The sequence below is a fragment of the Canis lupus genome, chromosome 13 (assembly GCF_011100685.1).
Source record: "Canis lupus familiaris isolate Mischka breed German Shepherd chromosome 13, alternate assembly UU_Cfam_GSD_1.0, whole genome shotgun sequence".
Taxonomy (NCBI): Eukaryota; Metazoa; Chordata; class Mammalia; order Carnivora; family Canidae; genus Canis; species Canis lupus.
Window position 1 is genome coordinate 19320392 of NC_049234.1, and position 26937 is coordinate 19347328.

General features: G+C 41.1%; 1 protein-coding gene across 1 annotated transcript in view; it reads left to right on the plus strand.

Annotated features, from left to right (window-relative positions):
* DEPTOR (DEP domain containing MTOR interacting protein) overlaps positions 1-26937 on the plus strand; it is a 135192-nt gene that overhangs the window by 74365 nt on the left and 33890 nt on the right. The window contains exons 5-8 of the mRNA XM_038555411.1: positions 15753-15938; positions 17967-18101; positions 23700-23770; positions 25420-25524. Of these exons, the coding sequence (XP_038411339.1) occupies positions 15753-15938; positions 17967-18101; positions 23700-23770; positions 25420-25524 (497 nt within the window). The remainder of the gene's footprint in view (positions 1-15752; positions 15939-17966; positions 18102-23699; positions 23771-25419; positions 25525-26937) is intronic.

Here is a 26937-nt window from a genome sequence, read left to right on the forward strand (position 1 = left end):
CATATAATTTCCTCTTTTAAAGATTTAGTCAGAGCACTTCAACAATTTCAACACTTCATCAAGCCCTCTTTCTTCTTCTTTTGTTTTAAGCATATATTTATATATAACATTTTGCAATTCCCAAAGCAGTTTTATATATATTATCTTCTTAATCTTCCCAGCTGCATGGGGGTAGTTGTGTTTATCCCCTTCTCCAGGGGAATACAGTAGCTGAGACATTCACTCTGACAGTCATGGAGAGAGAACTTGCAATCTGCCACACAGGAAGCTAGATGCCCTATCCAGACAGAAATTAACCCCATCTTTTCAGTAATTAAGAACACTGACAGAGTTCAGCTGAAGCGTGGAATAGCCTGGCCAAAGAAAGAATGAGAGAGAGAGAGAGAGAGAGAGAGAGAGAGAGAGAGAGAAAGATGGGAGGAAGAAAGAAAGGAAGAAAACCAGCCCTAATGATTGAGGCTGAAGGCAAGATTGTGACTTGCCCAAGACTGAGTGATGCTGCAGAAAAGAAAAGTATTCTGACAGTTGCTAAAACAGTAAGGAAGATTTGCCCCAAGACTACTCCAATACGAGCATTGCCATAGGTGAGGGAGAGGGAGCTTAATTCTGAATACAATGACAAATAGGTATTTGTAGCCATGGAACAGGGTGAGGGGGTCAAGGGATGGAAACTTATTAATAGAAGGCGTCAAGCATAGGGGAGGTTCTTGCTAAACCAATTTAAGAGAATTCTTTTGAAAGGTAGGCCAAGGACTTATACATCAAAGATGGAGAATGAGAAACTTGGTCAAATATCAAGAGTGATTGTATATCAAGGTGGGGGGCGGCTCTCACTAAACTGACTTAGCTTTTGCTAAGGATTCTTTGCTAAGCCTGCCAAAGACAGGATGGGGGCCAAGGTCAAGGCTTACTCAAAAAGAGGGTTCAGAGGGAACCTCCCTATAAAGGCAGAACAAGGAGAGAGTCTTTGTCAATGGCAACCTACCCTCCCTTCTTGTCCATCAAGACTCTCCTATACACATTCTCTTACTTTTTGCTTTTGGCACCTTCTTGCCATCAACAAAGGGAGATTTTTTTCTATTACAGATGGTACCCAGTCAGTATCTTCATCTTTCTTTACCCTTAACTAGAATGTGAGTGCTTTGAGGACAGAGAATTTGTTTTCTCTCTCCGTATCTGCAATGGCTTAGCATTTGTATATTAAATATTCAGTAAAAAATGTCTTCAATAAATGGATGACAGTAATGACCACATTTTGAGGCCTTGCCATTTGTTGGGCACAGGGCTGAGTATTTATACCAGCTAGAGTTCTTGGAATATAAGCAGCTCCAGTCATCTTTTGCTTTAAACATATGGCAGAGCTAGCCGACAGTTAAAGGAAACATTGAAAAACCAGATGCCTTGAAGAAGAACTAAAGGAGCTCTTGGGGATCCAGGTGCCAGGAACTTGTGACTAACAGGCCAGACCTTCCAGCCACCTATAGCCAGGGCAGCGGCTCAATGCTAAGCTCTAGAGAGCGTCTGATTGGCTGAATCTAGGACACAGGCCACGTCTGGGCCTAAGATGGAAAGCACCCTTTGATTGACAGATTCACCAGGTAGGGGAGGGCCATTGTTCACAAAAACAAAACAAAACGAAACAAAAGTTGAAATTTCTGTTACTACAGGGAAATGAGTGCTAAGGCAGGCAAAAGTGATGGACAGGCTGTTATTTTTTTTAAAGATTTTATTTATTTATTCATGAAAGACACACAGAGAGAGGCAGAGACAAGCAGAGGGAGAAGCAGGCTCCCTGCCAGGACGGCCAGATCGCACCCTGTGCCAAAGGCAGACACTCAACCCACCCAGGTGCCTTCTCAGTCTACTTCCCATGATTATTTCGATCACATGTTTATCAACAGCCATAATCTCATAAAATTGTGTTATTCTCAATATAGAATTTTGGGGAATTATCCCATTGTGCCTTCTGATATGCTTTGACTCTGTCTTACTTTTTTTATCAGAGCTGGATCCAAAGCAAGAAGAAAAATTTACACAGTCAGAATGTTGTTGCAATGTAAACACAGGGAGCAAGGTTGCTTGGCAAAGTCAAGGGCCAGTGCATTGGCACACATTAAAGTGTTGATATTGGTTAAAGGAAAACAGGTCTGTAGCTACACCAAGCCTTAACTATTAGCAGGTATGAAGGGAATGAAAGATACCTTATCTCGTGTAATCTTCTAAAAGAGTGCAATGCATAAGGAACAGAGGGCTTTTGTGAACAGTGTCGTAACTGTAAATATTTCCAACTTTAGTTGACGTTAGTTTAACTTGTCAGGTCTACAGACGCTAATGTAGATACAGACGCTGTTTGGCTTTGAAGCCTGCTCTCCTACCAACTCCTGCCTCACTCCTGATAGCTCATTGCTTGGTATCCCAGCTGTACATAGCCCTCAGTTTACCCAAATGCAGCATTTTTATAACAGCATAAGGAAGTCTTAGAGCACAAGAACACAGTCACTGTGTAGTTGAAGTATATGGAAACTATGCAATCTTGTATTAAGTACTGCTCAGCTAGGTGTTATGTGGTCATTTAAGGACTTATCTGAGTTTCAGTGGTCATTTTTAGTAGGACACGTAGGCTAGGATCTCAGGTTTATCAGAAACACACATCAGGGTGGAATGGACAGTTTAGATTACTGATCATGATATGCCCTTCCCCACTCCTACTGGTCAGGAGCACTGTGGTGTTAAGTCCTGGCTACTGATGGACTTGAGCTTGCCCACAGCCCTCAAGGCAGAGTGGAGGGGAGTGGGACAAAAAGTTCAGAGGCTCTTCTTTAAGGAATGAAATGTCTCCATTCTCTTTTCCATTGCAGGCCATTTTGTGGACCATTTTTCTAGCTGACTCTGTGTCCATCTTTTTTTTTTTTTAAGGTTTTGTTTATTTGAGGGAGTGCACATGCACAAGAGAGAGCATGAAAGGGGTGGGGAGGGGGAGAGGCAAACTCCCCAATGAGCAGGGAGCCGGACCTGGGACTCCATCCCATGACCCTGGGATCATGACCTGAGTGAAGGCAGATGCTTAACCAACTGAGCCACCCAGGTGCCTCTCTGTGTCAATATTGAGTTAGCTCTTGTGTTAGTCCCTTGCAGCTGGGAGACTGGAACGTTCAGGCAAGGGTTCATGTCTGGGACCCAGGTTCTCCTACAGCAGTTAGAAGGATTATACTCAGAGCATTTCATCCTTGATGCTGTTGTGCAGACTCTAGTGGTTATTCCTCTAGAAAGTCCCCAACTAGCCACTCCTGGCTGGAGGTCCTTAGCTGCTCATGGTAACTCAGTTTCTCTTCTCTGGCACTCCCTTGCAGACAGTGTGTCTGGATTGTCTTTTTGTGTTTGGGCCTCCAGCTCCTTCTCCCAGTTCCCTCTTTCCCTCTTCTGCCAGGAATGGCTAAACAGGCTACAGCATATTAGTACTGGGGAGGGATTGCTAGGCTTAAAACCGACCATATGTCAAACCTGATTGGTGTGACTATGCAATGAAATTAAGTTAAAATTTAAGAAGGAGTTACACACACACACACACACACACACACACACATATCCAGATTACAATTGAAAAAATATGTGTTTATATTCATAACCAAATTTAATCTAATTTAGAGAGTAATGTTTTTGTAAAATTATTTGTGTAAGTTATTTTAAAACTGGCAGTACTTTAAAGGCTCTAACATTTTAATTCTTTTTTTTTAAAAGATTTTATTTATTTATTTGACAGAGAGAGAACATAAGCAGGGGGAACAGCAGGCAGAGGGAGAAGGAGAAGTAGACTCCCCATGAGCAGGAAGCCCAACAGAAATCGCAGGGGACTGCGATCCCAGGACCCTGGGATTATGACCTGAGCTGAAGGCAGATGCTTAACCAACTGAGTCACATAGGCACCCCTCTCTAGCTTTTTTCGAAGAAGTTCCCTTTCACTTTCTTCTCTGTCCTAGTGTTGACACTGGGCCCCATGAGGAGCCCATGCCCCTTCTTCCCTCCTTCTATCCAAGGAAGACCTGCATATTGAGGTCTATATTCTTTCCATTTTATTGTAGCCACTCCTTCAGCTCCTGCACAGGTTTCCATCCGAAGTTACCAAGGCCACTGTGCCCAGGGAGAAGGGGTAGGTGTTAGTTTTGCCCACAGCCTCGATCCTCTCTCTCTAAAGTCCTCTTTGACAGTTGCTTACAGCATAATCTCAGGAAGGGATTCCTATTGAGAACATAACATGTATCATCAAATGAAGGAAAGAGGATGGGGGACATAGTGTGAGGTGAGGGGAAGAACCCTTGCTCACTGGGCTGTCAGAAGCTTGGGATAAGAGCTATTTTCTATGACAGATAAGCTCTCAAAGTGCTGCACTTAAAGGGATGAACTTGTTTGGTGGTTAGCTGTGCTCTTCCTATGGGATACCAGAATCTACTCTAGACTGATCCCATTTCCAATAGAAACATGATGTGAGCCACAAATGCAATCCATAGATGTACTTTTAAATTTTCTAGGAGCCACAGTAAAAACAGTAGAAGCAGGTGAAATAAATCTCAATAATATATTTTAGCTATCTCCAAAATGTCGTTTCAAAATATAGTCAACATGACAAATACCAATCAGCTACTTTTATGTTTTTCTTTTTCTTATTCAATCTTTTGAAATCCAGTGCAGGGACACCTGGATGGCTCAGTCAGTTAGGCATCTGACTTTTGATCTCAGCTCAGGTCTTGGTCTCAGGGTCATGAGTTCAAGCCCCGTGTTAGGCTCCATGCCCAGCATGGAGTCTACTTTAAGAAAACAATAACAAAAATAAATGAAATAAAGTCCAGTGCATATTTTACATTTACAGCTTGTCTCAGTTCAGACTCTGCCACATTTTAAGTGCTTGGCAGCCACAGGTGTCCATTCTAGAAAGCCTAGCTCTAGACCTTTTTGAATCCAGCATATGATACGGTGGTATCCTGGTGAGTGTATATCATTTTTCAGTCCCTCATCTCAGAAATCTTTGTCTGTGGATAAATTCCTCAATGTTTGTGTCAAAGAAGCGCCTTGTTATCTCTATTTGCAGTGCCGGTTTCAACACCCCCATAAAGCTGGTTGCCAGCCACACAAGTTTCTGGAATGGCACCAATAATTTTCTCTTCCCCAGCACAATGATTTCACAATCATATTTTCTGTCTCCTCTGTTTTTTTTTTTTTAAATATTCTCCTTGATTTTTAAATATTTCCACAAGTCAGAAATTGCTGACTACCATCACTTAGGCTGGTTTTGATCTTGGCATTTCTCTTTCTCAGAAGGGACTAATCCAATATATAACCCAAAGTTCAGGAGCACCTCCTTAAACTTCTACTCTTTATTGTGGGATCCTTTGGATTTTTGCTGGCAGCAGGACAGTATTATTACTGGTGCATTGGCATTATTGTGACCAGTCTTTCAGAGATCTGTGGGTCCCCATATATTTATTAATCTCACTTGCATCCAGTAAGAGATGAGGTTATTGTAATTTCTTTTCCACAGATGTAAAAATTGAGGCCCAAGGACTGTCCATAACCAGTTCCCACACAGGAATCAGAGCCAAGTTGCTGGAAGGCATCTCTTCTGCCTGCGTGACTTTATGTCTAATCCTTCTTGGCTTCAAGTCAAGCCGTTTGTTACAAGGTGTGGGCTGCAAATAAACAGAAAACATTTGTTTTCTTAAGCTTTTGATTTCATGTCTCCATACTCGCATTTGGAACAGTATCAGGATTGTGTTTTGCTACAAACAACTGAAAATGTAGTAATGATGGCTTGAACAGAGATGTCCCTCTGCCTCAGGCAGCGAACTGTTCCAGGTGGGGAATCCCAGGCTAGTAAGAGGTATATAAGGCCCCATCCATTTGTTCTCTGCCATTCCTAGAGTTCGCCAGGCCTCAGATCTACACCGTGGGCAGGAAGAAGATGGAATGGCAGAGAGGTTTCACCTAGCAAGACTTTGCTTTTTATTTTCATTTTTTTTATTTTTTATTTTTTATTTTTTTATTTTATGATAGTCACAGAGAGAGAGAGAGAGGCAGAGACACAGGCAGAGGGAGAAGCAGGCTCCATGCACCCAGAGCCCGATGTGGGATTCGATCCCGGATCTCCAGGATTGTGCCCTGGGCCAAAGGCAGGCGCCAAACTGCTGCGCCACCCAGGGATCCCTTTATTTTCATTTTTTAAAGATTTTTTAATCTATTTACTCATGAGAGACACACAGAGAGAGGCAGAGACACAGGCAGAGGGAGAAGCAGGCTCCATGCAGGGAACCCAATGCGGGACCTAATCCCAGGACCCCAGGATCACAGCCTGAGCCAAAGGCAGATGCTCAACCACTGAGCCACCCAGGTGCCCTAAGACTTTGCTTTTATTTCGGAAAGGTTGCCTCTTCCAGAGAGTTACACCTACATCACATGGGTCAGAACTGTGTCCCATGGTCACCCCTTGGTGGAAGGCGATCAGTGGATCTAATGCTTTTATCGAGGCACACTGCTGCCCTGGGCAAATAAGGAGGAAGAGAGAGTATGGGTTTTGGGCAAGCAGCTAGCATTGTCATCCACAAGGACAGATGTCTTTTTCATTAAGTCAATACAGGGCCTTCCCTGTGAAACATGGGCTCAAGGAATAGTTTTCTCCTTGTAGCTCTAAATGAGGTTTGAAATAGCTGTGGGTGCCAATGTTAACGTCTTCGTTTTGACCACTGCACCATGTTTATCTTAACACTAGGAGGTGCTGGGATAAATGGGAACTGTCTATACCATCTCTGGTGCTTTTCTATAAATCTAAAATGATTTCAAAATACAAAGTTTATTTTTTTAAAAAAGTAGGCAAGCTTTTTCCTCTATCAGTCTTCTTTTTTGTTTAAGAAAAGGTGAGTACAGATATAAATGATATAGAAAATATATGAGCACAGTTTCTTCAAAAACCACCAAATCTCACTACTGATTTCTTTCTTTTTTGAACATCTGCTTCTTCCTACTTCAAAGGTACCATGCTCTTCAGTCCCATAAGAACACCTGATAGATTACTGTACAGGTTGCCACAGGTTCTGTGGTTCTGATAGATTACCACAGGTTCTGTGGTAACCTTGCTGGAAATAGTTAGAAAATGCCATCAGGGATTAAGGCTTTGATGGGTTCTCACACCCCGTGTTTCTTGGGTAGGATTTTATTCCGGTACCTGTAGCAGTACACTGGATGTTTTTCTCTGTGTTGTTGGCCTTGCTGAATTGATCTGGTTTAGGCTGGATGCCTCCTTTTCTTCCAGACCACCTAGAGTTGCTTCCACATGCTTCCCTACATCGGTGAAGTCTGCAGAGGCTTACCTTGGAAAGGTGTCTTTTGGGTGCCAACAACCTGTGCCCTCAAGGAAACCCATGTGTGGCTAACAGTAATGGAGCGACCCTGGACCATTACCATGTTGTTCTCTTATTTCTTCAACTCATTTTCCAGATGAATACAATTGAAGCTCGGGGCAGTTGAGTAACTTAGTAGAGACTAGGCATCCAGCACTGGACAAAACATAAGTCTCAAAGATGAATAATCTTTGGAGAGTCTGGCAGTTTTTTCTCAGGCTGAGTGAAATGGATAGTGGAAAAAATGATCTGTATTATTTGGACAAATACAATGCAGTTCATCATTTAAAAAAAATTAAGAGTGAAGCTGGTGTTCAGCCCAGGGTCATCTGAGACCAGAGCAGTGTTTCCTGTGCCATCATTCTGTCCTTTCAATGAGCAATTCCAAGGTAATAAGTGTCCTGGCCTGGTGAAGAGTTTTGTGGAAAATGTGCCCATCCAAACTGCCTTCTGTAAACTAGAGATAGGAATAAATGAGGATGAGCAGATTCTAGGTTTTTGTTTTGTTTTGTTTTTGGTGCTTATGAGCTTATTTACCTCTTTGTTGGCATTATTGTATCTCTGGATGGGAGACAGTCTGGGGAGGATATTAAGGCATGGGGTTCCAGAGTTATTCAGTGTTTCTGACTTGGACCTTCCTGTTAATGGGACCTTAGGTAAGTTTACTTTGTGTAATACTGTTTTCCCATCTGTAAAACACTAAGTTTTAATCTTTAAAACTTTACTTAAAGTTTAAAGATTAAAACACTTTAAAACTTAGTATTTTAATCATGCATGTGCTCAGCATAGGGCCTGGCACAGAGAATCACTCAATAAATGTTAGCCGATTGTTACTTTCATTATCATTATCATCAACATCCTCAGCATCAGATGCCTTGGTGGTAGAGCTCAATATAAATTTGATGGTCTCACCCACGCTGGCTTTACACAGTATCTTATCCAGACTCTGTGCCGAATGTATACATGTTAAGTAAATCAACACTGAGGTGCTTTAATTAGGCCTTTGGATTTATGCCAACAATTCCAAAAGACCTAGAACAGTTACAAGAATTTTTTCACTGAATTTTGAAGTATTCCATTTCTTGGACAAAATAAATTTGTTTTTAGATCTCTGCGCTTTATAGTATGATTTAGTCTCTGAAAAGCAAAGCCTTTGTGGGACGCCTGGGTTTATCATCGGTTGAGCATCTGCCTTCAGCCCAGGGCATGATCCCGGGGTCCTGGGATCAAGTTCCACATTGGGCTCCCCACAAGGAGCCTGTATCTCCCTCTGCCTGTGTCTCTGCCTCTCTCTCTGTGTCTCTCATGAATAAATAAATAAAATCTTAAAAAAAAAAAAGCATGGCCTTTGTTCTGCATTTTATCACTAACAATGAAGGTTCTAATCTTTGGAATGCACCCAGCTATTATTTAATGATGCATGGAGAAGAAGAAACATAATATGACCTACCATCTGTTTATTACCTTTACATTTCTGACAATAAGACGCAGTACCTGCAGAATCCTACACAGTCACGGTGTCCTGTTTTGCTTTTCTTCTTTTCTGCTATCTTTACTAGAGTTACTTTGATCCTTCTTCGTCTCTTTCCCATCCCCTCTCCTCCGTTCAATTAAGTTAGTGTAATTGGGTTCTAACTTTGTGAATGTGAAGTGTTCTGTTTTAGTCATATCAGTTAATAGGACTTTATACCCTAAAACCAATTTCCTGTTTTCATATCCTCTTAATGTTGTCGGTGCTCAGGAAGTAATTATTTTAGTTCTCTGACTCACTGTTGTTATTGCCCATTAGAAGAGTTTTCTATCCCAGGCACCTAGCTAGCTAGCCCTGTCCTTACGTGGCATAGGCACTTAAATACAATTGCTTAATGTTCTTAAATCGAGGACTTTTGCTGCTGTAGGAAACAGGGCCCCTTCAACTTCTGAATCCCTTAGAATGGTTTGAGATGGTAATTATGGCCTTAAGTATAGCTCAATATACTTTTTTTTTTAAAAAAAAAGCTTTAATCTTCTGTTGTAATTAGTTCTCAATTCATGTTTTGCACCAAACACATGATTAAAAAGCACGATATGAATATTTTTTAGTCTTGACAGATTTTAAAATCGGCAGCATACTAAGTGACATGAGTTTCTTGGACTCTGAATGACTGTGAATTAGTAGGAACAGGGAGACCAGGGTGCAGAGCCTTCCTAGGGCGCATGACACAACTGAAAGCTTTGTTCTTGTTGGCAGAGAAGGTGCAGCATTTTCATATGCAGAATTTATTTGCCTTTTAGAAACACTAAGTCTGAAGACTAGGCCTGCCACCTGTTTATCCTTGAGATTTGTCAGTATTCTTAGGCAATGTCTGCAGGGGCTAAGTGGTCCTTTTACAAGGAGGTACAGGGATCAGCAGGAGATGAGAAAGCAAGCGAGAGGAAATGGAGTGGGGAGTAGGATAGAGTGACAGCCTTCACAGCCCAGAATGATCTTCACTCACCATGGTGCCCTGGGGAAAGTCGTGAACCACACCCACCTCTGCTGTTGTGAAGGTTGGTGATGAGGAGGATGCTAATCATGGCAGCTAGTGAGGGTCTCCTGTCTTAAAGATGACCTGGAATGCCTTTTGGCTTTGACACCAGGTTGCATTTGTAGTATGGTGCCCCCAACCTCATCCTTGATCTTTCTTCTTCCTTGCAGTAGCCATCATCCTTCCCCTGCCCCCCTCTGTTTAGGCCCTCTTTTCACTCTGCTAAGTTACTTATGTGATCCCAGATCCAAGACCACCCTTTAGAAAGGTTTGATGCTGGGCACCTGGGTGGCTCAGTGGTTGAGCATCTGCCTTCAGCTCAGGTTATGGTCCCAGGGTCCTGGGATCAAGTCCTGCATCAGACTCCCTGCGGGGAGCCTGCATCTCCCTCTGCCTATGTCTCTGCCCCTCTCTGTGTCTCTCATGAATAAATAAAATCTTTAAAAAATAATAAATAAATAAATAAATAAATGAATTAATTAATTTTAAAAAAGGTTTGATGCAGACACCCAAGTGGCTTAGTGGGTTAAGTGGCTGACTCTTGGTATCCGCTCAGGTCATGATCTCAGGGCCCTGGAATTAAGCCTCCTGCAGGCTTTGCATTCAACGGAGGAATCTGCTTAAGAATCCCTCTCCATCTCCACCACCCCACACACTTTCTCAAAATAAATAAATAAATCTTTTAAAAAATTAATTAATGAATTAGAAAGGTTTGATGAAATGCCACCCAGGCATTCATTCTCATTCTTCCCCCCACCTCCCTCTCTGCCCTCCCTTATCACACAGCTGGATTCAGTTCACTTATTTCATGATGCTTCTGGTGTTATGTCTTTTGCCAGCAAACATTTCAAGGATGAATGAAAGTATGTGACCTTCCTTCCTCCAACTAGATAAGTAGCTTAAAATGTCTTTTATATTCAGCTGAATTTTTAGGTTTCAGGATGATGAATTTTTATATTCATCTTTATATTATGTCAGTGGAATAGAAGCCAATTCCCCCTCTTATAGATAATCACTTTTTAAGGTCTCTGTGTTCACTAAAGTCATCCTAATAATGTATAAGAGAAAAATGTAGCCACATTATTCACAAAAAGAAGAATATATATGTATGTCACTTTTTTCTTTTGGTAGATACATGGCATTTCTCTCATGCTTTCTGAAAAGTAAAGGCACACAGCAAATCAGCATCTCTTTTCTTTTCTGAGTGTCAACAACATTGTGAGCTTAATGCTTCCAGAACCCCCACTTTCCTCAGCAATTGCATCCTCTTGTATTTGTATGGCTTCAGCTTTTGGCTGTGTCTGATTTTCCTCCTATTTTATGTCTGATTAAATACCGAGCCAAGTCAACCCTGTTGGGAATGCCACCCATATGAAAGGGAAGTCTTCGTAAGCCCCAGAAATTATAAATTGAATGGATAAATAATTATCACTTTTCAATTAAAGCACAGTTGTGAGAGCACAACTAGAATACTAGATATTGAATGTCAGCTTTGAATATTCTCTTATTTATTCTTGTGTAGGGGTTCATATTCTCAAGGAGCAGAGAACAAAATTTATCAACTTGTTTATGTCACAACATTTACTTTATTTTTTTATAAATGTATTTTTTATTGGTGTTCAATTTGCCAACATATAGAATAACACCCAGTGCTCATCCCATCAAGTGCCCTCCTCAGTGCCCGTCATCCAGTCACCCCCACCCCCCTGCCCACCTCCCCTTCCACCACCCCTACTTCGTTTCCCAGAGTTAGGAGTCTTTCATGTTCTGTCTCCCTTTCTGATATTTCCCACTTATTTTTTCTCCTTTCCCCTTTATTCCCTTTCACTATTTTTTATATTCCCCAAATGAAAGACCATATAATGTTTGTCCTTCTCCAATTGACTTACTTCACTCAGCATAATACCCTTCAGTTACATCCATATCCACAACATTTACTTTAAATAAAAGTCCTGTATAGTGTTGGGATCTGAGAAGTGAAGAATTAGAACCACCTCAAGATCCAGAGCCACCAATCACCATACCCCGAATGACTTTTCTTTCCCTCTCTTTACTTTTCTCCCCCCAGAGTTTAAGTTATTTCTTCTGTGTTTACCAAAGAGTAAGTCATCTATGTAGCAAATGGTTTTTGTTTTTAATATAGAGAATGTCATGTTAAAGTGTAGGGAGAACCAACTCTTTTTCGCTCTTGGGCATATAAACTATATGTTATTTAGCCATCGTTTATTTCTTGAGACTCTATGTATGTAATTTATGGCTATAAAAATGGATTTCTTAATCCAATTACTTTCTAAAACATCCTGTGTCTTAATTCACCCCTCTTCCACGGACTCCTGAGATTTAAGTGTCTTCCACTAGGATACTTGCCAAGACTTGACCTGGATTTCTGGTTAAGATTTCACATTTTTCAGGCATGAAAAAGTGACAGAACTGTGTGTGGGAGATGGGCAAGATGTTGTTTGAAAGAAGGGAAGAAAAGACAGAAGAAGTAGTTTCTGTGCAGGAACTTCTATGACTGAAGGCTAAAGTCAATGTTTAGGAGTCTAAGAACAAGAAGACTTCAACCATTAGATTTCAGATGACATTCCAAATCTCTCACATCAATTATCCCATTTCTCCTTCACAGCAAAGCTATGCAAAGTTAAAAGTTTAATAAGTTTCCCAGAGCACTCCACTAGTCAAGTTGGCAGAACTGGGATCAAAACTGAGGTCATTGGGCCACCTGGGTGGCTCAGCAGTTGAGCATCTGCCTTTGTTTCAGGTCGTGATCCCGGGGTTCTGGGATCAAATCCCACATCGGGTTCCCATCGAGGAGCCTACTTCTCCCTCTGCCTATGTCTCTGCCTCTCTCTGTTTGTCTCTCATGCATAAATAAATAAAATCTAAAAAAAAAAAAAACCAACCCTGAGGTCATCTAAATCTAGAACTTTCACTAAAACTGTGAGATATTATTTTCTAAAATTCATTTAATCTAAAAGAGTGTTCAGTGAAGTCCCAACTTAATTGTTTTTGTTCTTATCTGAAGCCATGTCTCTTTTAGCAGACTTTGATTTTGATGAGTTTGAAAGGAAGAGTAGATGAGGCATCATATTCCAATCACCATGCTAAGATAGATAACTAGGATGGTGTGTGACACTTCATAGGTGCTCACATTGTTGGATGAATGAACGGATGCATGTGTGACTGATTGATACTATAATATGTCTGTTTACCTGCACTCTTCAAGGTTTTGTGACTACAGTTATCTGTGTTACACCTAAAGCTACGCTCACAAAGCAAATGCATGACATTCAGTATTTGTGTCATTATACTTTTAATGAGAGAGAGAGAGAGAGAGAGAGAACCCTTTTAAAAGCAAAATAATTCGTTGAAAACAATGCAGGTGACACATGCAATTGTCACTTTTCTATTCTGAGAGAATTGGATTCCATCTGTGCCAGCCACACAGCTGGAGGATGAACACATGGAGACATTCGTTTCACAGAATGTGGTGCTCCTCAAGGTGCTAAAATCCAAATAAGTCCTTGAAAATTGAAGTGGAGCACTAAATATAGTGTGTCATAAAATTGAAGTCCCATAAGCTAAATGGCAGTATATCATCAGAACATGATGGTAATTGTAAAAACAACAACAGTGGTTGTAAAATAATAAGGTATACATTATTGAGTTCTTACAATCTGCTTGGCATTATGCTTAACAGGTGTGGTCTGCTATCTCATCCAGTTTTTGTTTTCCCTGATTTGGTCATGGTTAGAGTCATTTGCACTATTGGAGAGGGAATATGATGAATAAGGACTATTTGAATTTAACTCTTTCATCTTATCTTAGATGCTAAATTTACCCTCGGTGCTATAGGTGGTGGAGAGGTGGGAAGGTGAAGAATGGAGCATGGGTATGACTTCAAATCTACATCTTGGTATTTAAAGCCTGAGGAGACTAAATTGGTAGTCAAATTTCCACTTCAATTAAAGATATTTTTTAATGTACTTTGGGCCATTCTGGAATTTGTTTGGATCTAGAGTGTTTTTCTGGATTTATTTATGCCAGAGCCAGTGTTTTGTATAAGTCACAGTCCAAAGAGAAAACAGGAGGTATTAATAAATCTATTACAGAACTGTGTATTTTCTGGTTGTAATTTAAGATACTGTTGCCAAGGTCAACTTGAGGATTTAAAAAAATCTCAATAAACTCAGAAAAGTTTGCCAGAAATAAATAACTTACCTACAAAATTTTGTTATAGCATTATTGAATGTGGTGATCTAGTAAATTTATATAAAAATTTGACTCTCCACAAAACAACCACTATTTGTAGATGTCGTATCAAAGTGTAATTGGCTTACCCCTTGTTCCAGGATATATTCAGCATCTCCTGAACCCAAGAATGCATTATTTATTAGGAACATTGTAGAACTACCACTGAATTAAGTGTATCTATCTTTGTGGGCAATATCATTCATTTAGCCAAAGTGACTAGTTTATCACCATTTAGAGACAGTGAAAATTCCATATGAATCATTAAGCTAAATGTTGGCATGGGACTCTCTTAATAGGGACCCACCTTTCTGAGATTTGGATATTCACATAATCAGAAGAATTACTCAAAGCAAATGAACATGATAAATATAGCTATAACCCTAGATTGCATTTGCTGGTGTTGAGCCAGCAGGAATGTGATGCTATTTGTGAAATACCTAAAGAGGCTGTTGTGCTAGTTGCCATTACTGATAAATGGGTTAATATGATTCTCAGTGGGTTGTGTTAGATTATTTTCCTAGTGATTTACAGCGTTTTAAATTTCACATTTCAAAAAAAATTGCCAAGAATGAGTTCTTAAAAAAGAATTTTTATCTCTTTTTTACCATCATTTCATAAATTTCAGGACAAAAATGTACACAGCATGTTGTTAACCTAACTCAACAAATGTGAGTTGAATAAATGGATAAATGACTGAACAACAAAAAATTGTGATGATATCATTCAGAATAAAGGAAAGGCTTTACATGAAATATACTTAGTTTTAGGAAAAACTAGATGCATTGTCCTTAATACTCCAATTTCCCATACCCCCAGAAAACTCTTCACATACTATGAAACTACCCCTTGGTTTAGGGAGAATTGTTGTGTAGACTAGCCACTAACTAGTTTAAAGTTAGCAGTGTTCTGGACATGCTGCTTATCCATCTGACTACCCATCACTGAATATTCACTGCCAGTCTTTTACTAGGCACCTACACTGAGCCAAACACATGGTAGTCTAGGGTTCCAGGATGCCAGAATGATGAAGACGCAGTCTGAGCCTTTAAGCAGAGTGACTTAGCTGGGAGAAAGAGATGAGCTCTCCCCACCACCAAAACAAACAGATATATGGTCTCTATTATTTTTGCAGCTCTCTGTGAGTCTATAATTATTTCAAAATCAAAAGTTAAAAAATGAATGGACATATGGTCATGGGAGTAGCACTTTGCTGGGCATGGGGACACATGACGACATGAAACCATGAAACAATGAAACCCAGAGAGCCAGAGTTGAGTGGACAAAGGTAGAGAAGTGAACAGACAATGTGGGTACAGTATGGTAAGTGATCAGCTGGAGGTTAAATAGTGGCTCAGACAACACGAGGAAAAGTATGGCTTAGATTGGGGGTGAGGTCAGGCAAAGCAGCCCCAGGGGAACTGGTTAGCCAATTTTTAAAGTACATGGCACGTGGAAAGAATTTGGAATGGTGTGTGGACTACAAGCTCATGTGGCATCTGTAGAATTAAACTCTGTAGACTTTTGCCCCTATTGGATGGAGACTTCTGGCTGCAGTGCTCAGTGGCCAGGATGCCAGGCATGCTCATCTGTTGTGTCTCCACTGCAGTGTCCAACAAGCACCCATTTGTGGACAGCAACCTTCTCTACCAGTTCAGAATGAACTTCCGGCGGAGGCGCAGACTGATGGAGCTGCTCAATGAAAAATCTCCCTCCTCTCAGGAAACTCACGACAGCCCCTTCTGCCTGAGGAAGCAGAGCCATGACAATCGGAAATCTACCAGTTTTATGTCCGGTATGTCAGTTCCATTGTGTATCCAACCACTTGCATTTGTCTTCTGAGAAATAGTATAGTAATAACTCACCTTTGTGGAATGCTGTTCTCCAGCCCATTTTTATTTATTCATAACCCACCAGTATGAAAAAAAAAAAAAACCCAGCATGACCAAATTGTTCCTGGGCAGTCAATTTAGATGTCATGAAGACCGTCTTATAAAATTATGTCTTTGCATGATAGAAGGCTTCTTAAGTTCTCACTTTACCTTATTTACTTTTCATTTGTAAACAGTTCTTATATATCATTAATGATCCCGTTTTCTAAATCACAGCACTGAAAAGCTGTATGTTTTAATGGTGAGTAAAGACTTTTGAGGGCATATACAAGAAAAAGGCAATTAACTGATTGCCCATCCGTCATGAAGGGGTGATCCAGAGCAAAGAAAACTTGTGAAAAGCAAACACAGGAGCTCATAAAACCTAGGGTGTCACATGGAAGGTCAAATAGTCCTATTTTTACAATGATCCCTGACAGAAATGATGCTGACGGATGTTCACAAAGATAGCCCTACTCATCCAGAAAAAGTTAACTTGATGTCCCTTCTGTATAAGAAGCAGAGGTGCTCCAAGGGGTATCTTCAACTCCTCTGAAAATTTGGCATTGACCCAAGGAACTGGCTGGCCTCAGGTCTGGAAATTTGGGGTTTCACCTGAAACTCAGGGCACAGCGAGAATGTGTGTCTTGGTTATTTACAGCAGGTGGCAGTGAGAACACTCGTAGCTATATTGAGACTTTTCTGCACCCCTGGCCCTGAGCTAAGCTTGCTTGCATGAGTTTTCTTATTTAAATCTCACTATATCCTAAGAGGAAGGACTTTTCTTATCCTCATTTTATGGGTGGAGAAACTGAGACATGGATCAATGGAGGGGCTGACCCAAGGTCAGCCTAGACTTACACCAGTTCTGTATTAATTCCAATGCTTATGTTATATTGTCTCTACCCTGATCCCCCTCATCAGACACATCTAGGGTGGAAGAAAGAATGAAGCAAGAGCCCCTCAGGCAAAGTAAGCACTTACAGACGGTCAGGAGCCCAGCCTGTGCTCAGATACACACCAGTAGTGTGTCACCGTAGAGCTGTGGTCTTCTGCAAATGCAGAGTAACTGTTCATGTTCTTTCTAGCCCTGAGGCCTGCCTGTTTCTTGTGGGCACGAGAGACCCAAAAAGTGACAATGATGACAGGGATAGAGTGGCTGTGGTCACTATAAAAGCCAGCATTTACTTTGTGCTTCCCATGTTCCAGGCACTAAGCGGGTACTCTCCACGGCTTCCTTCATTTGGCCATACACCTTCTTCTCCTCTCCTTGTCGAGAGCCACTGACTCTGCAGGCAAAGAGGACCAGGTCAGAGCACTAAACTGCTGCCTCACATACACTGTCAGAGCTAAATATGTGTTATTATGTTCTAATCTCCTTCGTCCGTGGCTCTGGGTAGCTAGTGACATCATATTAAAATCAGGAGGCACTTATTATTACTGTTAATCCATTAAGTGTAGAGCCAGCAGTTGATTTATATCCTTCCTGGAACTGCTCAGCGCGGGCTCAACCGCTCTTGAAATAACCTTTTATGTGCCTGAGTACATCCCCTTACAGTATATGGCCCACTCCTCGTACCAGCCCCCTGAGATCACATTATTCCCACTTCACAGCTGGGGAAGTGGAGGCTGGGAGGCCTGTGCCTGAGTACGTGCCTGTACATTATATACACTACTCCCCCGACCAGCCCTGTGAGATCGCATTATTCCCACTTCACAGCTGGGGAAGTGGAGGCTCCGAGACCTGAAGCAAAGTGCCTGAGGTTGTGCCATCAGTGAGTGGCAGGTTGCCCTTCAAATTCTTGCTTCTCTGACTCAGAGGCCGGGTGCGTTTTCCTGGCGTGTGTGACTCGCCTGCCTCTATCTTGTGGCGGAAAGCCCACATGCTCCAGGGAACCAAAGCCACCATCCTCACGACCTTGTGTGTGTGTATGTGTTTCTGGCCCACGCAGTCAGCCCCAGCAAGGAGATCAAGATTGTGTCTGCGGTGCGGAGGAGCAGCATGAGCAGCTGCGGCAGCAGTGGCTACTTCAGCAGCAGCCCCACGCTCAGCAGCAGCCCCCCTGTGCTCTGCAACCCCAAGTCCGGTGAGTGACCAAAAGGCAGCCCCCATTTCTTTCTTTTTTTTTTTTTAATTTTTATTTATTTATGATAGTCACACAGAGAGAGAGAGAGGGAGAGGCAGAGACACAGGCAGAGGGAGAAGCAGGCTCCATGCACCGGGAGCCCGACGTGGGATTCGATCCCGGGTCTCCAGGATCGCGCCCTGGGCCAAAGGCAGGCGCCAAACCGCTGCGCCACCCAGGGATCCCGGCAGCCCCCATTTCTGACCATGACTGGGCAGAGGTGCAGGCTGGGTGGGTTCCTTGGGCAGCAGATTCTCTGATGGGGGTGGGGGAGGTAGGGGCAACTAATACGTGGCAGTGTTGTTATGGCTACTCTGGGGGCCAACACCTGTTGAACGCAAGGGAAGCACGTAGGTTTGGGCAGAGGGAGAATCAGGCTGCCCCACTACCCCTGAAGGGAGCTCTGGAGTCGGGGTGGCCCTTCAGAGTTGTCCCAACTGGTGGCTGAGGTGGCCAGGCCTTTCAGCCCTCCTGTTGACCAGTTGTTAGGTGTTGGCTGCCCCTGGGAGGAGGGCATGACCTTAGGTAAGGCAGCTCTCTTCAGAGGTGGTTCCAAAGACAGTTGAAGGTATCAGCAGTTAGCAACTGGGAGAAGCCCCTCAGTTCTGAAGAGGGATTGAGCAGGTGCAAAGACCTTTTGGGTTCCCATATCTCCCAAAGAAGAGGCACAGATCTGTGCAAACCCAACTCTCTCTGAAATTGAATCTTGGTGCCTTGCAGTTTCAAATCCTCCTAATCAACCTCTGTGGCCTTTACGTTCAAAAACAAAAAACAAAAAACAAAAACAAACAAACAAACAAAAAAACAAAAAGGCTAGGCACAAAGACTGTTGATGAGCTTGTGCTTAGAAACAGTTCTTCCTTGACCCAATCAATTCTTCAGCCTGTGGGAACTCATCACTCACGGATCCTACTAGCTCCTCACTGCTCCTTACCTACCTCTCCCAAGATTCGATTGCATGGTCCATCATGAAAATAATGATTGCTTTGAAAACACCCTCACTCCCTTCATTTAGTGCTCTGTCCACCCTTAGTCTAGTCTATCACCTTCAGGGAAGGGGCTTTGTTCCTTTGGCTCATGCTGTGCCCTCCTCACTGCACTTGGGGATACAAAGATGAAAGGTTGTGATTCCTTCCCTTGGTGAAAATATCATCTCTCTGTGGGGAGAACATGCTAGTGAGACTAAGGGCAAATAGATGTTCAAAGGGCTTTAAAAGAAAATTATTATCTAAGACCATTATCTAGGAAAGTGAGTATTTCACTTATTTTAACATTTTTCTGCTACCTTCTGGAGGTTTAGCTGGAAGAATAAAATCATAACCTGCAACATATGAATGAAGAAACTTGCTTCCACACTGACTCTAGCTGGAAAATCATTGAGCACCCATATGCAACTGGGTTTTTCAATTCATGGAACACTGCTGTTAAGGTATAATGAGAAAGGAGAACTGTATTCTTAGAAATAGGCTCTTTGAAACCCCGATGGAAATCTGACAGGTGTCCCTAAAGTTAGAAGCAGAAGGGTGCAGTGTTAGGAAAGGGCCAGCTATGCTAAAGCCACTTTCCTTCTTTTTTTTTTTTTTTTTTTTTTGAAAGGAACTTAACTTTTTATTTTTTTATTTTTTTTTATTTTTTATTTTTTATTGGTGTTCAATTTACTAACATACAGAATAACCCCCAGTGCCCGTCACCCATTCACTCCCACCCCCCGCCCTCCTCCCCTTCCACCACCCCTAGTTCGTTTCCCAGAGTTAGCAGTCTTTACGTTCTGTCTCCCTTTCTGATATTTCCCACACATTTCTTCTCCCTTCCCTTATATTCCCTTTCACTATTATTTATATTCCCCAAATGAATGAGAACATATAATGTTTGTCCTTCTCCGACTGGCTTATTTCACTCAGCATAATACCCTCCAGTTCCATCCACGTTGAAGCAAATGGTGGGTATTTGTCATTTCTAATAGCTGAGTAATATTCCATTGTATACAATGGAATATTACTTTCCTTCTTTTGATTGCATACAATGGTAGAAAAAGAACAAAGTGTTAATTACGTAAATGAGCTACGCATCCACCTTTACTGAGGTGGGTTTTGCATCCTTTCCTCTTTCTCCTTGCCTATAGGCTCAAAGGGAAAAGTTTGCTGATAAAGCAGGCATCAAGGAAAGGTCAGGTTGCCTTTTTTGGGTCTCAACTGTGGTTGCCTCAATTGTCTTAATCGTGGTTTGTAAATCCTAGGTCTTACCCATATTCTGACAAGCTTCTCCCTCACTCTTGTGGGAGGGTTCCCAGAGGGCGGTGAGCTCATGTGTGATTTTTTTTTTCTCAAGCAGATAAGTAGGCCTTCTCAGTAAGGCACTTAAAATTAATCATTATATTTACATCGGATATATTTTTAGTACTGTGAATAAATGTCCTAAGCCAGACCAAAAAAAAAAAAAAAAAAAAAGCTACAGATATTAGCATGATTAGTGTCCTTGTGATGATTAAATAACTTCTGAAGGACACAAGAAGAGAAAGCTAAAGGATAATTCTGTGGGCTTCATGATTTCTATATTTTTAAACAGAAGAAAGAGACAGTGTATTAAAATAAATATTTTAATATTAATTAAATTAATATTTTAATTTATAATTATTTTATCAGTATGGCGGTCAAATATTACAGTACAGTGTGATTCAAAACCATGATGAGATATTATCTCACACCTCTGAATGGCTGTTGTCAAAAAGACAAAAAATAATGTGTTGACAAGGCTGTGGAGAAAAAGGAGGCCTTGTGCACTGTTGGTGGGAGTATAAATTGGTGCAGCCACTGTGGAAATTAGTTGGGGTTCCTCAAAAACCTAAAAACAGAACCATCATATAATCCAGCAATTCCACTTCTGGGTATTTATCCAAAGGTAGGAGAACACAAACTTGAAATGCTATTCACACCACCACGTTTGTCATGGCATTATTCACAATTGCCAAGACGTAGAAACAACCTAAGGATCCATGGATAGATGAATAGATAAAGAAGATGAGTTATATATACATAATGGAATATTTTTATTATTATCTGACCATAAAAAAGGAGATCTTTCCACCTGCAACAACATGGATGGATTTTGAGAGCGTTATGCTATGTGAAATAAGTCAAACAAAAAGACAAGTATGTGGTCTCTCTTATATGTGGAATGAAAAGAGAAAAAAACGAAACTCGCATTTACAGAGAACAGATTGGTTGTGGCCAGAAGAATGAGTAAAGGTGGTCAAACAGTACAAACTTCCCATTATAAAATAAATAAGTCCCGGGATGTACTGTACAGCATGGTCACTATAGTTAATAATACTGTATTGCGTATTTCAAGTTGCAAAGAAAAACTTAAGAGTTCTTATCATAAGAAAAACAAGTTGTAACTATGTGAGTTAATAGGATGTGAACTGGATTTATTGTGGTGATCATTTCACAAAATACATACATATATTGAATCATTATGCTGTAAACTCAAACTAATATAATTTTATATGGCAGGTATCTCTCAAAAAAAGAAAGAGAATGTGCATTAAAAGAAGTGGTCAGTATTATTGTCAAATATTATGGTGCAATGTGATTTCTATATCCAAATTCATACACCCAGAAATGGTTATGGGGAGTAGGGAGGGGATTGTCTGATAGAGAATTAAAAGGGCTTCAGTCCTCAACCATGGACCTCTTCTCTTAGCTCCTATTCATCTGAGAGGTTCTTTTCTTGATACTCAATCTACTCCCTCTTTTGGGGGCAACACAAATGCATGTTCTCTTTTATGAGCTTCCTGAAAGCAAAAGTCATCATCCTAGCTACCTGTCATCTCAACGAGAAGCACTTCATTGCCTTTAAAGGAAAGTGTTAGGGACAAGCTGCCTGGTGGATCATCTAGGTCTTACCCTAGGCTGCCTTTTCTTTTTCTGCTGCACTCTTGTTCCAGTACTGACCTCTGACATCTGAATACTCCCAGCAAAGGGAATTGGAGGTTCACTTTGCCAGGTTAGGGGCCTGGCCTTGGCCACTCAAGTTTCTTTGTGACAACCAACTTCATGATCTCCATACAACTGGGTTGGGAGGCTCCCTATCTTCCCCCATTCGCTGGCTTCTGTGGATGGCCGTAGCAGTCCTCCTCTAGTTCTTAGCACAGGATGGCTGGAGAAGTTCATTACAGTGGTCCCCCTTTTCCCTTTCTGGGGTGTCAGTGACCCAGGTCAAATGCAACCTGGAAGCAGATGATCCTCATTCCAACATAGCATCAGAAGCTCAGTAGTGGCCTAACACTCTATCATAATGCCTGTGTCTACTCACTGTGTCTCCTCATATAGGCATTTTATCATCTCACTTCATCACAGGAAGGGTGAGTACAGGACAATAAGATCTTTTGAGAGAGAGAGACCACTTCATATAACTTTTATTACAAAATATTCTTAAAACTATTCTATTTATTGGTGTTTTATTCTAGTTATTGGTATTAATCTCTTACTGTGACTCATTTATGTATTAAACTTTATCATATATTGCATGCATACAAAAAAAAAACGTAGTATCTATAGGTTTCTGTGGCTTCAGGCACCCACTTCAGGGGGTCTTGGAAATGTATTCACTACGGATAAGGAGGGACTATAGTACTGGCAGGTTTTTAGGCAGCCAGCAAGTCAGGAATTGGCTGCTGTCTTTGCCATCTTGGTGGGCAGCATCAGCAAGCTGAGAAGAACAAATGTCTTGAACAACTCACCACTGCCTTCTGGAGATTTTGAGTCTGTTCTACTCACAGAGAGGGAGTAGCATGGGAGGGAAACCATGTAGCACAGTGGCTGATAGGCACTGGCATCAAATGCCTGAGTTTGAATCCAGACTTTGCTACCCATTAGGGCTGAGATGTTGTACAAAGCTCTTTGACTTTTTGAAGCTTCTGGTTTCTCACTAATAAAATAGGGACAGTGAGAAACCTAGCTAAATAGCTTTTGTGATGGCTAAATGAGATAATATATTTAGAGCACCTAGCATAGTGCCTAGCACATGCTGAATATGCATAACATATTCTATTATTCCTCAGGGCCACAGGCAGTGAGTGTGTCCATATAGTCCGGGATACTGATAAGGAAACAAGTAAAGCTTCCACGAGTGAGATGTGGGTGGTGTGTCGTGTGAGGTTAGCTCTTGAAACATGGCAATCAGACCACTAGAGTCAGGTCTCTCTCTACCTTGTCCTGTTGAATACATATCAGGATCCAAAAAAAAGAAATATGAGCACTTGAAACCTTTTTCTTTACAGAAAAATGTCAACCCACTCCCTGGCCCCACCCCTGGCACTCTGGCTTCCCTTCACCCTGTGCCATTTCTTCTTCCCGTAGCTCTGTAAATTAGGCTTAGGGTTGTTCATGTTTGTTAATATTTTCTGCCTGTATTCGGCTAGAATATACATCGTGAGGCAGGGATCTTGGCCATGCTTCTTCACTGACAGTCACATATGAGGCATTTAGTAAATATCCGCTATACGAATGAACAAACAGGCAGAAGGATTTGCACCTTGACCTTGTGTCTGTCTTACAGTGTTGAAGAGACCTGTAACTTCTGAGGAACTCCTGACTCCCGGAGCTCCGTATGCAAGGAAGACGTTCACGGTAGGCTCATCATTTGGGTTTTTCTCATGCTCCTTTTCTGTGTCATGTCAACATGTCAGTGTATTAGTGTGTAGCTTAGGGATAGAATTGAAAACTTTCTAATTTTCCTTTTGTTTTTGGAATTATTATAATAGTAGATTTTCTTGACCTTTGGGCACGAAAATGTATTAGGGCTTGACGTGATTTATGATGAATACAGCATTTTAAACTCCTTTTGATGTGCCCTTAAGAAAAGATTTCCATTATACTTAGTATAATTGTAGACTTTAAGGCAAATGGCAGTGCAAATAATGCCAATAATTCCTTCTGTGTTATAGTTAATCCCCAAAATCATTTAAGACATTAGAGGAGTCTTTAGGGGAAAAAAGAAAACCGTGGGATAATCTGCTCTACCATAAGGAATGGTGCTTTTGACAATAATGAGCTTGTCTTGAGTTATTCAAGCACTGGATTTTGGAGCACTCTCCTTCCCCTGCCTGTTTCTCTCAGTCTCTACACAAAACCACATCAACATGCTCTTGAAAGCACTTCTCTTCCTTCAATCTTCTAGCTTGTGTTTTATTACCTCAGGGACAAAAATAAATCTTGCCCCACTCATTCAGGCTGCAAATATTTGCCAAGGACTGCTTCACATTCTGGGCACTGAAGAGTTAGAATAGGATGGGCCCAGCCATAGCCAGTCAATATGAAAAAAGCATCAGAAATATGTCTGTTCCAGGGGAAAAGGTAAACTATACTTTTGGAAGTGAAATTGAGTATAATACCAGCAAAGCCTAAAGCCAATGAAGGTCCTAAACATCTTTTTTGAGAATGGTCACAAAAATTGCATTTGCTTCCCCACCTTGCCTCCATCTTGAGCATTCGAGAAACAGTTGATTATATTTCTAAGTATTTCTTTTTGGTTTTAAAAGTAAATGCCAGCATTGCTAATAATTGTAAATGTGTGTCTTCTGTATTTCAGTTGGGGTTTGTATATTTTTTATTACTATCTTTTAATTTAAATTCAATTTGCCAACTTACAGTGTAACACCCAGTGCTCTGCCCAGGGAATGTAATTGTCAATTCTAATGATTCCATAGGAAAAGGCACCCTCTAGTTCCAAACCACTTTTCAACAGCACCTACTTGTAAACTGTGAACTTCGTGTACTTATTCACTTATTTTTCTTGGTAGAGAAAATTGTGTTTCAACAAAGCCAAAACTCTTCATATTTCTCACTGTTAGTAATTGAAATGGTTACTTTGAACTTTAAGGATGTAGCAAGATCACTGAGAAAGTATCATCTGGATCCAGGGAAAAAGAATAAACTTGGAACCAAAATTGAGTCTGGAGAGAAATTTCAACAATGTTTTCATGATCTTCTAAACTTTCCACTTGAGTCTGATATTAAATTGCATAGCGGCCTAAGAAAGAGATGATCTTTCTGCCAAACTGCTATTTCTTGACCACCTTTGCTGCAAAGATGTGCTTGTGTTTGTGATAGAAGCAAAAGTGTTCTGTTTTCCCTCCCTTCCTCCCAGGTCCAGGTGGAACAGGGAAGAGAAATATCAGGGCATGCACTTAATCCTGGACGGGTTTTCTTTCTCTTGGAAGGACAGGCAAATTGCCAGAGACCGTCTGCCGATTGCTAATTGTGGTTTTCCTCTCCAGATTGTTGGTGACGCTGTTGGTTGGGGCTTTGTGGTGCGGGGAAGTAAGCCGTGCCACATCCAGGCCGTGGACCCCAGTGGCCCAGCAGCGGCGGCAGGAATGAAGGTATCTCCAATTGAATCATGTCTAAATACCTCTAGTCTCATTTCATTGTTTTCTGCCACCTGGACTTTCTCTCCTTGAGTGTTTTGGTCCCATTTTGGTCAAGTTTCCTTTTCCCTTTCTGAAGAGGGTTGAAATGAAGCCAAGAGCGTGTGACGCAGTGACCAAGAAGAAAAGGTTTCCTGTCACTCTGACGGGGCCTCATTGGTCTCCAGCCCTCCCTTAGTTTTTCTCATCTCTCCCCTTAACTAGTACTGAGTTTGAACATAAAATATTTGCTTTTTGCTCAAGTCTTATATGACAACTCTTCTGCTTCAGTTCTATACAAAGTATATTCCAGGGGGATTTATGCAGCTAGTGGAGCATGCTTAGACCATGTGAGATAGCAAGTAGTGAGCAAAAGAAAACAGAAGTCATGGAATTTGGAAGAGGAGATCTGGATTCCTGTTTTGGTTCTGCTAATTTCTAGCTGTATGGCTTTGAACGAGTCCTATAACTATCTCAGAGCCCATTTTGTCCTCTTTCAAACAATAATCGTATTTCCTTCTGCTGTTTTATGGACTAAATATGTGAAAACACTTTATACCGTGCAATGACACAAACATCAAAAAAGTTGAATGGTATTAAAGTAATGTATAGAGAGTCAAGAAAACGTAGAAAATATAGACCAGCAGAAAAAAATTATAATTGCCTATAATCTTTCATAGCTCAGAGATAACCATAATTAACATTAACTTTAAACAGCTTTATTGGGGTATAATTGACATACAGTAAAGCATAGTCCTGTTCATGTTTTGATTTATATTCTTCTAGACTTCTTATAGTATGTATACACATATACATACAGACAGACATATGTGTATATGTCTATGTATATATTGGTTTTTTAAAGCTTTTTAAATCGAAGTATAATTAACAATGTTATATGAGTTCCAGTGTACAGCATACTGATTTGACAATTCTATAGATTACTCAGGGCTCACCTGGGGAAGTGTAGTCACTATCTGTCACATTGTTTTTATTTATACAGAAATATCATAGAAGAGGATGGTGAGAGCATTCGTTTTCTGCTTCAAAACACCCTTACTTGGGGCCCCTGGGTGTCTCAGTCATATAAATATCTGACTCTTGATTTTCGCTCAGGTTGTGATTTTGTGGATGTGAGATTGAGCCCCACATCAGGCTCTGTGTTCAGTGTGGAGTCTGCTTCCAATTCTCTCTACTTCTCCTTCTCAAACTCTCTCTCTCTAATAAAATCTTTTTTAAAAAAGAAGAAAAACACCTTTACCTAGCCCAGTTTTGTTCTGTCATCTGTAAAACATTCCCCAGAGGACACTCATGCCTTGATTATCTCAGTTGTGGGAGGATGCAGAAGTCTTGAAAGCTACAGATCATTCCTCTGTTCATGTCTTCAAC